Source organism: Oncorhynchus clarkii, chromosome 21, assembly GCF_045791955.1.
Source record: "Oncorhynchus clarkii lewisi isolate Uvic-CL-2024 chromosome 21, UVic_Ocla_1.0, whole genome shotgun sequence".
Classification (NCBI taxonomy): Eukaryota; Metazoa; Chordata; class Actinopteri; order Salmoniformes; family Salmonidae; genus Oncorhynchus; species Oncorhynchus clarkii.
In genome coordinates this window covers 38059117-38072602 of record NC_092167.1, presented here as the reverse complement: position 1 = coordinate 38072602, position 13486 = coordinate 38059117, and the positions used below count along the sequence as shown (strand labels likewise).

Genomic DNA, 13486 nt, shown 5'->3' with positions numbered 1-13486 from the left:
AAATCCACTCATTTGAAGGGGTGTCCACATGCTTTTATGTGTGTTTTTGATTATATAGTAAGGACAAGGGATATTATTGAGACTGTCTTGCATCAAAATAACATTACTAGTACAAATGTTACAGCTCACTATTAGTTTGTGGAACTAACCATCTATCCTGAGCTCAACCAACTCGATTGTTACATTTATTCTAATAATACATATAAAGAAACAATGTGAGGGGTGCAGTCATGTTAAGTTGTCCCTTAACACTTAACAATTAGGCTAAAACCTCCAATGGCATTCCAATTACAGACCACTTGCTTCGTCATAGCAACAAGTGACATTGTGTGCTGTACTGATTGTGTGACAGTGATGATTTGAAAGAGTTTTCACTCGGCAGTGATTCACCAATCACCACGGCAACACCACTCACCGCCCTTTACTATCCTTTTACGATATTGTCATCATGGTAGCATGATGGCATGCTGGTTTCATCATTTGAAAGCAGACATCGGTATAGTATTTGTTTTCTATCAAATACTTAAACCGTAAGATTTAGCTTGCCTGGACTGCCAGATTCCATTGCTTGTGTGTGTATCGTATTGTTTCTCAAGGGAAAACTCATGTGTATATAAAGACCCACCTCATCGACACTGCCAGGCCCAGTCAAACGTGATAACCTGGAGTGTTTTAACTAGGAAGCAAACTGAACAAAACTTTTATCCAACAGTAACTCTCGTTTCCTTTGCAGAAATATTTTCGTTGGAATAGATTTTGCTACGGTTTGCGCCGTTGAATACACCTCCATGAAAAGCGAAAACATTCTTGTTGTGCAGAAAGGTGGGTTGATGCACAAAACTGGATGCAAACCACAAATGCACATGGGCTGCCTCAGGAGGGAGACATTTTCGCCTTGTATGTGTGTTTCAATGTACCATTTGATAGAACATTTTCAAGCTTTTGAATCAGCTTTAAAACAAATTACCGCGTTTTAATGAGTATTGAACTCATGGAACAGTTGTTTTTCAAAACTGACATTGGTTTCCGAAAATAAAATAAATATAAGCATTACATTTTGCTTCTGATTTAGCCTAGTTTCAGCGTGTTTGTCCATTTTATTCATATTAAAGTTCTCCCCTTCACCGGTTTGAAATGCTGAATGATTTAACTGGGTATAGCTGAATAGAGACCAAACTCTACAATTTATACAAACTCTACAATTTATTATCATTTTTGTAATGTCTTGGAATATCAAACGTGGAGTGGCAGGCGTATTGCCACTGAAGGGAGCACTACATTGAATTATGCCTGACTAGGCAGTCTTTCCACAGACATTTAGTTATACAGGATCATTTATCACGGTGTAAGTGGGAGCCACATTAAGTTAATGGGATGTTCTTATTCATATGCACTCTGTCATTTGTTTAATGTTGTACACCTTTATAATGAGATGGGAGTCTCTGTTAGTGTAAACAAATTGTAACAAAATCATATCAAAGTCCCTCCGCAAAGAAAACCATTCTGTATCAGAGAAGTTAGAGCAGAGACTATTTGATAGACAACGTACTCACCTGGTGTGTGTCTGCACCGTTAGGCTATGGGCCAGACTACGCAATTTGATTGCCCCGCGGCTGATAATAAAGATAATTGCATCTATCCCAAATTGGACCAAGTTAAAAAAGGACCATGTAAAAGAACTGATCTAAACTTTCACTTTGAGCTCCTGCATTTCAAACCGTATATAGAGCTTTTGAATTTCTCCTTGAGGTATCTTTCAGAAGTAGTAAGTCTCTGCAAGGTCATCCCTTTACAACAGGTCAAACTGGCTTTTGAAGCTGACTCTTAATGGCTTTGTTTAATGGCGTTGGCTCCACATTTAAAATAACCCTTTTAGAACAGGTCATGGGCCATATCAGACTTAGAAAAATATATATATATATATTGCCACCTACTGTATCTCACATCTTTAAAATCATTAATCCTGTCTTCTTCACATTCCGGCAAACTAGGGGTTGTTATAATATTTCATTTGCCGTCTTGCTTGTGCTCATAATTTTGCCATCACCACTTAAAAAGCTATTCATAAATGTCAGAGATGGTACTATCAAGCCATGTCCGTGTATCTTGTCATAAGCAATATGCCCCCAACCCCTCTTTTACGCTGCTGGTACTCTCTGTTTATCCTATATGCATAGTCACTTTAACTATACATTCATGTACATTCTACCTAAAAAAAAATTACGCTTCTGCTACTCTGTTCATCATATACAGTATGCACAGTCACTTTAACGATACCTACATGTACATACTACCTCAATAAGCCTGACTAACAGGTGTCTGTATATAGCCTTGCTACTCTTTTTTCAAATGTCTTTCTACTGTTGTTTTAATTATTTACTTACACACACACACACACACACCCACACACACACACATACCTTTTTTTGGCACCATTGGTTAGAGCCTGTAAATAAGCATTTCACTGTAAGATTTACACCTGTTGTATTCGGCACACGTGACAAATAAACTTTGATTTGATTTTGATTTGATATGAAATTATACAAGAATGAAGGTTCATGTTTACTTCTGATATTAATTCTCGATTCAACCCAATTAGATACAATAATCTGATAGGATTGATTACAATATGACCGGTAATTAAAATCAGGACACTTTATATTGGCCCTACTGTAGGCCTAAATGTTTTTGGAAATGATGAAATCAAATGACCTGCCGATCCCTGGGCTGGACGTAGTACCCTCCGTTTGTAGACACTTCTTGGCGTCTGCATCATATCCATGTTAGACATCTGCACAGCATTACCCAACCATTCGCACCTGACCGTTATGCATGCCTTCTTGAAAGCAGCTAGCCATTTAGATCTTAACCACAAAAACCCCTGGAGACTCTGAAGAGTTTTACAGAGATCAACATCATCAACACAACCAGTGGGTATTTTCTTCCTCGACATTCTCAGCCAACAGATCCATAATACATTACTTTTAGTGATGGGGAGGGATCGATAGTTACATATCAGGGTATTTTGACAATATCACAATATTATTTTTGCTCCAGTTGGCTATACCTGCATTTTCCTTCATAGCTTGTTCTCTATCTTCATTTTAAATCGGGAGCCAATTTGTTTTCAGCACTTTTCAGAACCATGCTGCCTGCTTTTGACTTAGAAGGATGGTGGGATAACGGGTCAGAGTGCGTGCCGCCATTGACCCGTTTAGTTTGAGTTGTACTGTGTTGAGTCAGTAATCAAGCAGTGTTACTCACCCATTGTGATTGGAGGAAAAGCTTTGGAGGCCGTACATATTTGTCTAAAATGTTTGTGGCGCTTGAACTGATCAATTTGACTTTTGTGGCGCTCTCCTCCATCACTGTACGTTGTCTTTTTCTAAAGGCTCTTGGTAGGCTATGTATGTGCTTGTCATCAGCAGAAAATCGATGCTTTGACGTTTTTAGAGACCAGACCTCATTGACAGTTGGTCAATAGGACAAACCATGAACATTGACAACCTTTCTTTGCTTCGGACTCTACCCCTGACTTGAACCAAGGACACTTAGATTGAACACAGATGACACGCATTATACCTTTCCTATTTCTTCGCCATGTTCATGATGCCTTCAAGCGATAATTGCCTGAAGGGATTTCCTCTCAGCAACCAGGATTTGCCCACCAAATCCCGTGTTTGGACAGACTGTTGCGGGCGCTCACTCGCTATGTCCACTTTCCGCGCTGTTTTTCAGCCACCTCGTATCTAATTCTTCAGCAACATTTTTTGTGGTACCTTGCTTCTGAAGGACGGTAGCCTAGCCTATACTGTAAATCAGAAGGACAAAGCTAGTCCTTCATGTGAAGAGCTTGCCCTCTGTCTTCCATGCAGGATGTCCACAGTAAGGCTTTTGGAATATGTTAACACCCAGGCTAAGACGGATGGAACAGAGGTCAACGTTATCTGCAGCAGCATGCTGTCCTGACTTCAAAACCCTGGCTTTTGTGTGACTGTCCACCTGCAGACAATGCCATTGACTGGCCATTCACTGCCTTTCCAGCTGGGTGTACAACTGATTGGACCCATTGTCCACCTGTATCTGTCAATAGAGCCATGAGGGTTAACAGCCAATAGCAACTCACTGTGTAAATGGTCCAATCAATATCATACCAGTATGTGATGCATGCTATCATTTTAGCTATAGTAGGCTACGTGTTAATTTTGTATCGATACACATAGATAAAATATGGCTAAGATGGCATGAAGGGAGTTGAGCACTAACATGTGATTGAGCAAGCCCAGGGCACCCTGTCAACTTGGGTGTTGTGAAAATAAATCACTGTCACTCGTTTGAGATGAACAATTCTCACAAAAAGCCCTGGGGCTCGATGGCAATAAATATTAAAGGGGCATATGTAACCCATTAGAGTGAGCGATAAGCCTATTGTCAGACCTAAGGGATCTCGTGCCCTTTTGATGTAGGCATGCGGCATCTGTAGATGTTTACTTGTGTGCATGTGACATTCTCCTTTGTGTGTCTGCATGTGTGTCTGCAAGATCCAAAGAGGCCACGAAGAAATGTCTCTGCATCGTAAGAGTTCCTCCACCATTCATTGTGAATGCAGCTCCACTACAGGTAGCCTCGGTTCATAGCTTCTAATTGCCATCCCCTTCACAGGCGATGCCTCTGTAAATATGATGGGCTCATTTTAACGTGCTCCCAGAAAACAACCTAAACACCAAAGCCGTATTGCATGCCTGAGCAGACCGCTTCAGGTTTTCGCTAATCTGAGAACACGCAGAAGAACTCGTTTTTGCCTGTCCGCCGATCGTCATCGTTTTGATTGATGATGGCTCCCGTCTCCTCTTGGTCCTGTAGATTCGCGGCAGCTCAATGTCTACTCTGGGCTACCTGGCTAGTAGCTAGGTATGCATGGTGGGAAACTAATAAACAAGGAATGGGGTTACATGTTCAACAACAGAAAATGTCATTAATTTCTCCCCAGTGGTGTTCATGTGTGTGTGAATTATCATTCTGGAATCATCTTTGTCTTGGGTTTTGGCATTAAAACCTCAGTTACTCTAAACGTTAAAGTTCTGCTGCAAAGACATTTGCCCATTGACAAAGACAATCCCACTGGGGTATGGTGCTTATTCATCGATTGCTGCCTTTCCATGATGCTACTTAATGATTGAATTCTGTCGTTGCTATTGCCTGTGCAAAAGGAGCTCCAGCTTCCAGACAGACACACACTGTTGATGTAGTGGACTTTGACTTCTTCCTCTTCCTCCGTGGCCCGGCCTCCAGACTCCTGGTGATAACATCCCCCCCCCAGCGAATATGGCAGGCCAGGCAGGCTGGAGGGCAGCGAGACAAAGCCATGAGAGAGAAAATATTTAATCTGTTCCAAAAATCAAACTCCCAGCCTGCCTGGCCTGCCGTGTAAGACAGAGCAACAAAAGCCTCGGGTTTGTCAGTGGCACATCGTGCTCCATCATAAGGAATCAGTCTCAGAATGGAGACTGATTCCTCGTTGCGGCCGAATGACATTTTCTGACACTGGCACCTCTGGACACGTCGGCAGACAGATGTTGTCGGAAAATGGGAACTCTATGGGGACTTGCACTGTTTGATTCTATTCCCACAAAAAAAGGTTTGACCAGATTCACACACATTGCCTGTTCTGCCAGTTGATCATGCCTTCCTTTGGAAAAACAATCAATCAAACATACCTACAGTATCTATTTTATGTTCATCTGTAACTATGATGTATGAAGAACACTCTTTCTCTCTCTTCCCATTGGTGTCTGTCTGCCCTCATGTCTTCAATTGTTAATCACTACGGTTACAGCATCCGTATGCACTGGAGAGGTTATGATTGGTCCATTGGCCCCATGTTTTATTCACCATCCATCTATCTCCATTCTGGGGCTGTAACCTCCACTGAGAAGATCTTGAAGAAATCTGTCTCTCCCCAGCGGTTCAGTGAATTGACACCATGGGCGACTAGAGATGTGTGCTGGTGACTGAATGACTCACTCCTCCATTGTCCTGTGGGATGATATGATTCTACCTTTACTGATGTGCTGCCAGACTTCATGTGCTGACATCAGAGGTGTGAGTTTGGTGATGTTGGTGCAGGCTATATCAGTCTATATCGTGGGTGTGCGAATATATGCGTAGGTCTACATACACCAACATTTTTAGGTAATTGTAGATGGCTATGCACATGCAGCTTATGTTGCAGACTCGTAATACACACATTATCTAATCTCGTGACTTTATCCTGGTTGTCTTCTCCTTCAGCTTTGGTGGAGCCCTGTAGTGGCCTGGAGGTTAAGACGTTGGATGTTACGCAACTACAAAAACAATCATGGTGGTTGTTTTGAAAAACTCAAATGTTGGTCTTACCCTATCACATTATTTAAAAGGAGGATGCGCATCATTCTGTAGGCGTGTAATCTACTATTCAATTTGCAGTGCAATATTGCTTTTATTTTGTTCTCGTTGATGTTAGCTTGAAATTTTGCCGTCAGTAAAAAAACACAACATTCCCATCTCCAGTGAGAACCCAGTTATGTTGAACTTTGGTAGCGAGCTACATACTGCATTTTACACCTGTAACACAGATTACCCTTCATATGTCCTTAGTATCTCTCCTGCAATAACACACATCTGATCTTTGAGATCCCTTCCTCCCAGGGGCCTTTTAGAGTGATATTTAGTGACATAGCACTGTGAATGAGACGCTTACCAATAAACGATCACAAGGCCAGAGGCCATTTTCATGAAATACAGTATGTTGGTGAATTATTATTATTTTTTTTATTGCACTAAATTATTCATGCGAGGAGAAGATGAAAATATTGTTTTCATTTGTCCTTGAATTTACATTCTGTGTAAGAGCTGTGTAAACTTGAGCAAAACGTAAATGAAAATGGGTATCAATGTTTCTTTATGGGGGACTTGCGGTACCAGATGTAATGAAGGTGTTATCAGTCAAGCTGTTATCCACAAAATGAAAGGAAAGGAGGGTTCAGTGGGTGGATGGAGAACAGCTCAGAATAATTCCTAAACCAGTCGGTGGTATTATGAACAGTTCTTTTAGCAGACCGGTAGGTGGTGGTATGATCACTGGCTTTTAGCTTCTCGAGTTAGTGCACACCCCTTCCCTCAGCCCCATTTGATATGATAGGGCAATCAATTAGCATTTTATGCTTTTTGGCACAGGTTCCAGATTCAAATGAATTCTCCTTCCAAGCTACAGTTCAGTTAGACAGGAGCTTAAACCATTAACGCTAGAGTCCTTAATTCAAATCAAATGTTATTTGTCACGTGCGCCGAATACAACAGACCTTACAGTGAAATGTTTACTTACAAGCCCTTAACCAACAATGTTTTAAGAAGAATAAGTGTTAAGTAAAAAATAGATTTGTAAAAAAAATCAAAAAATAATCATTAAAGAGCAGCAGTAAATATAACAGTAGCGAGGCTATATACAGGGGGTACTGGTACAGAGTCAATGTGCGGGGGCATCTGTTAGTCGAGGTCATTGAGGTAATATGTACATGTAGGTAGAGTTAAAGTGACTATGCATAGATAATAAACAGAGTAGCAGCAGCGTAAAAGAGGGGAAGGGGGGGGGACAATGCAAATAGTCTGGGTAGCCATTTGATTAGCTGTTCAGGAGTCTTATGGCTTGGGGGGGTAGAAGCTGGAAGCCCTTTGGACCTAGACTTGGTGCTCCGGTACCGCTTGCCGTGCGGTAACAAAGTGACACCCCGTCTCTGTTTTGGTAAAAACACTGAGGGAGGGGCCTGGAGAAATGTAAACAATCTCAAATTCATAGTCAAAGCTATGGATGCGAGGACTGACCATCCAGGAGATCAACATTATAGTTTAAACCATGTGTTGATGCTATACAGTGTTAGTTAACGTTTACATTGTTTATAAACATTGGAGTGAAACAAGTTTATATGTTGGGTTCTGATGGGTTACGACAGTTGAACCAAGCTCACGAGGCATTTATAAGTTATGTCATTCATTTATAAGTCCCAAAATGTATGTAGCAACTAAGGATTCTAGCTTTGTGTTACAATTAAGCACCGAAATGGAAGCTGCTATTAGTATGTAGATTGAAGTTTCCACTTTCCTAATTGACTGACTATTTTAATCTGTGTTGTTGTTGTCCCTGTAGCTTTCCATCGCCCTTTCAAATGGACTCTTTCTCATTATTACCATGTGATGTGATCAATTCATGCTCCCATGGGAAACAATGTATTTATTAGGCCCGGGACAATAACAGCATCACAATATTTTTTCATGGCAAAAATGTAAACACAAACTGTTTGTGTGCTATAGATTGGAAAATAAATAAATGTGACTCTGGATGACAACATAATGATGTTTGTTTCCAACATTAGGGCTGTTTACCTAATGAGTATCGCGGTACTGATTTCGTTCCAGCCCTAGTATTTATGTAAATATACAACTGTCCCAGTAGCCAATAGTTGTGCTCCAACCCAATTTAGACCACTACCCCCAGAATGTTGCCTACTTTTTTTCATGTAATAATGCCAGAAAACTGTACTATGTGTTCATATGACTCACTGGCCTAGTGTCCATTGCAGATTGACCTGATTTGTTGATTGTCCCTTTTGGGGTAATTTAATATTTACACTCAGTGTAGAAAACATTAGGAACACCTCCCTAATATTGAGAGGCACTCCACTTTGCCCTCAGAGCAGCCTCGATTTGGCGGGGCATGGACTCTACAAGGTGTTAAAAGTGTTCCACAGAGATGGACAGACAGGCCCATGTTGACTCTAATGAATCCCACAGTTGTGTCAAGTTGGCTGGATGTCCTTTGGGCGATGGACCATTCTTCATACACACGGGAAACTGTTGAGGGTGAAAAACCCAGCAGCGTTGCAGTTCTTGACACACTTAAACCAGTGTGCCTGGCACCTACTACCATACCTTGTTCAAAGGCACTTACATATTTTGTCTTGCCCATTCATCTTCTGAAAGGCACACATACACAATCCATATCTCTATTGTCTCAAGTCCATATCTCCATGTCTCTTAGCCTTCTTTAAATCGGTCTCCTCCCCTTCATTTATACTGATTGAAATGGATTTAATATGTGGCATCGATAAGGGATCATAGCTTTCACCTGGGTTCACCTGGTCAGTCTATGTCATGGAAAGAGCAGGTGTTCCTAATGTTTTGTACACTCAGTTTAAGTACGCAGTGTGTGAGACTGTAACCTTTAGTACCACTGAAAAATAGGGGTAGGGTGGTAGAGAATCAAATTACCATACATATAATAAGAAACCTTAGGTGCTGGCTTAAGACCCGTAGCAACCACTACAGTATGTCCGGTCAGAACAAGGATGAGGCGGATGTCCAGGTTAAGGGGAGTTTAATTGAAGAACATGTCCACATTCACACACACATCACACACACATCTGACCACTCATGGTTCAGATAACTGAGAATCATGTCCAGTGAGAACTGACATAAACTATGTGGTCGTTTAGATGCACAATTAAACATCAGACATACATGTACAGGGATTCAGTCCACAGGAGGAAAAGTTCTGCAGGAGGGAAAACTGTGAAGGTGCTCATCAGCATGGGGAAAGCACGTTTCTGACCACACAGCGTGCTGGGGTCAGACACTAACTGAAACTGAAGTCCCGGGAATCAAGGCAACTGATGTGGTTGAAGGAGATGTGGTTATAAGTATTTGGCGTGACCTTGACCAATAAGGCACTAACAAAAGTGGGGGACCTCTGAATAGGAGACTAAGCTGCCCGACCAGAACTAACCATAAAGGATGGCTAGAATCAGCTGACTGAAGCTGGGCGTTTGGACTGAAGCTGGCCATTTTAACATCCACAGCTCCTCTCTCTACCTCCCTCCCTCTTGCTCTTTTATTCCCTCCCTCCTCTGCCTCTTTCCCGTCTCAGAGAGCGCTACTGTCAGAGGGAACATAGTTCATTCTCTCCTCATCCGTAGCGCTCACATACACTAATCTCCCTTGACAGAGAGAGATACATAGACAAAGAGAGTGAAAGAGAATAAGGCACACTTTAAACACTTCAGGAGCCACGTTATGTTTTTGGCACCATAACACCATTCTCTTACTTCTTAGCAACTCTGTGGGACATTTCCTGTATGCCTCTAGCAGACTTTCTGGGACTCTAAGGCAGACGTCTTCTCCTCATCCACCGTTCAGCTTCCATCCCACCCTGTCTGGATTTGGGGAGTGAGCAGGCGTGTGGGTAGGTGCGACGGAGGTGGAGAGGGCGCGGGGGAACTGGAGCACAGGGGACGCAGATCCCGAGCGCGAGGAGGCTGGGTCGGGGCCGGAGCTGGGGCATGGTGGAGGCATGCTGAACGCGTTGTGGGAGACTGAGGGGCTGCAGGCGGTGGGAATCGTGGTGCTGGTGTGTGCCTCGCTCAAGCTGCTGCATCTGCTGGGACTCATCAACTTCTCAGAGGGTAAGAGATGAACAGAAACAGAGATAGAAAGGAGAGCGAAACTGAGAGATGGAGAGCGAAGAGGGAGCGAGGGAGCGAGGGGCTGGGAATAGTTTGTAGTGTATCCAAGAGTGATCTGTCCATTGGTGGTTCTCCTAACTTGATTATACTCTGTTGTAATTTGCTTGGAATTTGTAATTTGCTTGGATAAGTTCCTATATGTAACATGTTTTGTACTGTATTTATAGTATATTGCTTTGGAAACATTGTCACTCCTTTCTTGCAAATAAGGCTTGAATTTGGAGTTGTGTCTTGGAGGGCAGTTTGTGAAACTGGGAAAAGGAATGGCAATACAGCACAGAGAGAGAGACGGGGTCAACTACTGTGTTAATTGAGGAGTTTCGGGAAATGACTGAGGGATCCAGAACTCAGAAGAGAGCATTAAGCGACACTGCATCAAAGGTAGCCGGGGAAGCTATGGGTACTAGAGGCAACTGAGAGACATTAAATAATCGCCAATTATGCTTTATATTGGCCTACAGGCCAAGTTAGATTTGTGCCACTTTAAGTCGTTCAGCATTTTAGGTTTCTTGAACCAGCGTTTCTCATCTCTAGTCCTAGAGTAGGGGGGAGTGAGGTAAAGTTGAGCCAAATGGTTAGTTGAGCCACCCCTTGTTTCTAAGAAACCATACACAAAATGTATAATTATTATTATTTTTTAAATTTTATTTTAATTTTAATTTTTACCCCTTTTTCTCCCCAATTTCGTGGTATCCAATTGTTGTAGTAGCTACTATCTTGTCTCATCGCTACAACTCCCGTACGGGCTCGGGAGAGACGAAGGTTGAAAGTCATGCGTCCTCCGATACACAACCCAACCAAGCCGCACTGCTTCTTAACACAGCGCGCATCCAACCCGGAAGCCAGCCGCACCAATGTGTCGGAGGAAACACCGTGCACCTGGCAACCTTGGTTAGCGCGCACTGCGCCCGGCCCGCCACAGGAGTCGCTGGTACGCGATGAGACAAGGACATCCCTACCGACCAAGCCCTCCCTAACCCGGACGACGCTAGGCCAATTGTGCGTCGCCCCACCGACCTCACGGTCGCGGCCGGTTACGACAGAGCCTGGGCGCGAACCCAGAGTCTCTGATGGCACAGCTGGCTCAAAATGTATAATTTGACCACATTTTTAGGAAGAGGTCATCATTTCATGGAGTCTGAAGGAAGAAACCAAATGAATGTATTGTGTTAGAGGTTTTATGATACTTGTATCTAAACCGAAGTAGATACTTTTAAGATGGTTTTATATATCAGTTGGGGTCTCTATACACCTCAATATGAGGTCCTAAACCTAGCATGAAAGTGCATCCTTGTAGCTGTGTGGGCTAATATAGTCTAAATGTTTGCCTTTGGGTAAATTGAGCCAATGGCTATGGGGTAAGTTTAGCCAAAGGCAAGTTGAGTGTAATTGAGGGCATTATTGCTGGGATATGAGGTAACAATAGGGCCTGGCCTATGTTAAAAGTGTTTTTAAAAAGTGCAAGTTGTTTGTTAGGTGTAAAGCCTGTGTTAAAATATGCTTAGAGTGATTAAAAAGGCAAAAAAGTGATTTGTGATTGTGTTGAATTTTGTTTGGGAAATAAAGACAGTTAGTGGTAATATTTAATTTAGTACAGAAATGTGTAGGCCCCGCAACAGACCTTGCCCCTATGCACAACTTACCTCATACACTGGGTAAGTTGTGCCAAGATACCACTTTATTTGGACAAGTTATGTAATGTTTACATGAATTCTGATTATTTCCAGGGATACACAACATCTTGAAATATATTTACAGAAAGTATTCACACCGCTTGACTTTTTTCCACATTTTGTTGTGCTATTGTCACGCCCTGACCATAGAGAGCCCTTGGTTCTCTATGGTGTTTAGGTCAGAGCGTGACTAGGGGGGGTGTTCTAGTCTTTTCATTTCTATGTCGGTGCTCTTAGTATGGTTCCCAATTAGAGGCAGCTGATGTTCTTTGTCTCTAATTGGGGATCATATTTAGGAAGCCCTTTCTCCCACCTGCTTTGTGGGATATTGTTTTGTTGAGTGCTGATGTGCGTGCTGTTTGTTCACGGTCGGTGTTTGTTTATTGTTTTGTTTAGAAGTTTCACTTTAAATAAATATGTGGAACTCAAATCACGCTGCGCCTTGGTCCATCCATTCTAACAACCGTGACAGCTATAAAGTGTGATTAAAATTGATTTAATTGTCTCTTTTTTTTGTCACTGATCTACAAAACACTAATATACAGTACCAGTTAAAGGTTTGGACACACCTACTCATTCAAGGGTTTTTCTTTATTTTTTACTATTTTCTACATTGTAGAATAATAGTAAAAACATCAAAACTACGAAATAACACAAATTGAATCATGTAGTAACCAAAAAAGTGTTCAACAAATCCAAAAATATTTTATTTTTTGAGATTCTTCAAAGTAGCCTCCCGTTGCCTTGTTGACAGCTTTGCACACTCTTGATTAGGTAAGTGTTCAACCCCCTGAGTCAATGTTAGAATCACTTTTGACAGCACCTACAGCTGTGAATCTTTCTGGGTAAGTCTCTTAAGAGCTTTCCACACCTAGATTGATTATTATTTTCAAAAGTCTTCAAGTTCTGTCAAGTTGGTTGTTGATCATTGCTAGACAACTATTTTCAGGTCTTGCCATAGATTTCAAGAGGCAAAATGTGTCTACTTTGAAGAATCTTAAATATAAAATATATTTTGATTTGTTTAACACTTTTTTTTGGTTACTACATGATTCCATATATGTGTTATTTTTATAGTTTCGATGTCTTCCCTATTATTCTACAATGTAGAAAATGTGTGTGTGTGTGTGTGTGTGTATATATATATAGGTCTCAAATGCCATTGATTAATCAATATTAATTGTGGTCATATGCAAACATGCTTTCAGTATCACACTGTTATTCTCAAGGTTTGATCTTGTGTTTTTCCTATGCGGTTCA

General features: G+C 41.7%; 1 protein-coding gene across 3 annotated transcripts in view; it reads left to right on the top strand.

Annotated features, from left to right (window-relative positions):
- Positions 1-13486, top strand: part of LOC139378987 (Kv channel-interacting protein 4-like) — a 244297-nt gene that overhangs the window by 167579 nt on the left and 63232 nt on the right. The window contains exon 1 of one of the 3 annotated variants that reach the window (XM_071121660.1): positions 10313-10493. The exons of the other annotated variants lie outside the window; for them this stretch is intronic. Coding sequence (XP_070977761.1) covers positions 10382-10493 — 112 coding nt within the window. The 5' untranslated portion in view covers positions 10313-10381. Of the gene's footprint in view, positions 1-10312; positions 10494-13486 lie in introns of those variants that run through there. 3 annotated transcript variants of the gene reach the window in all.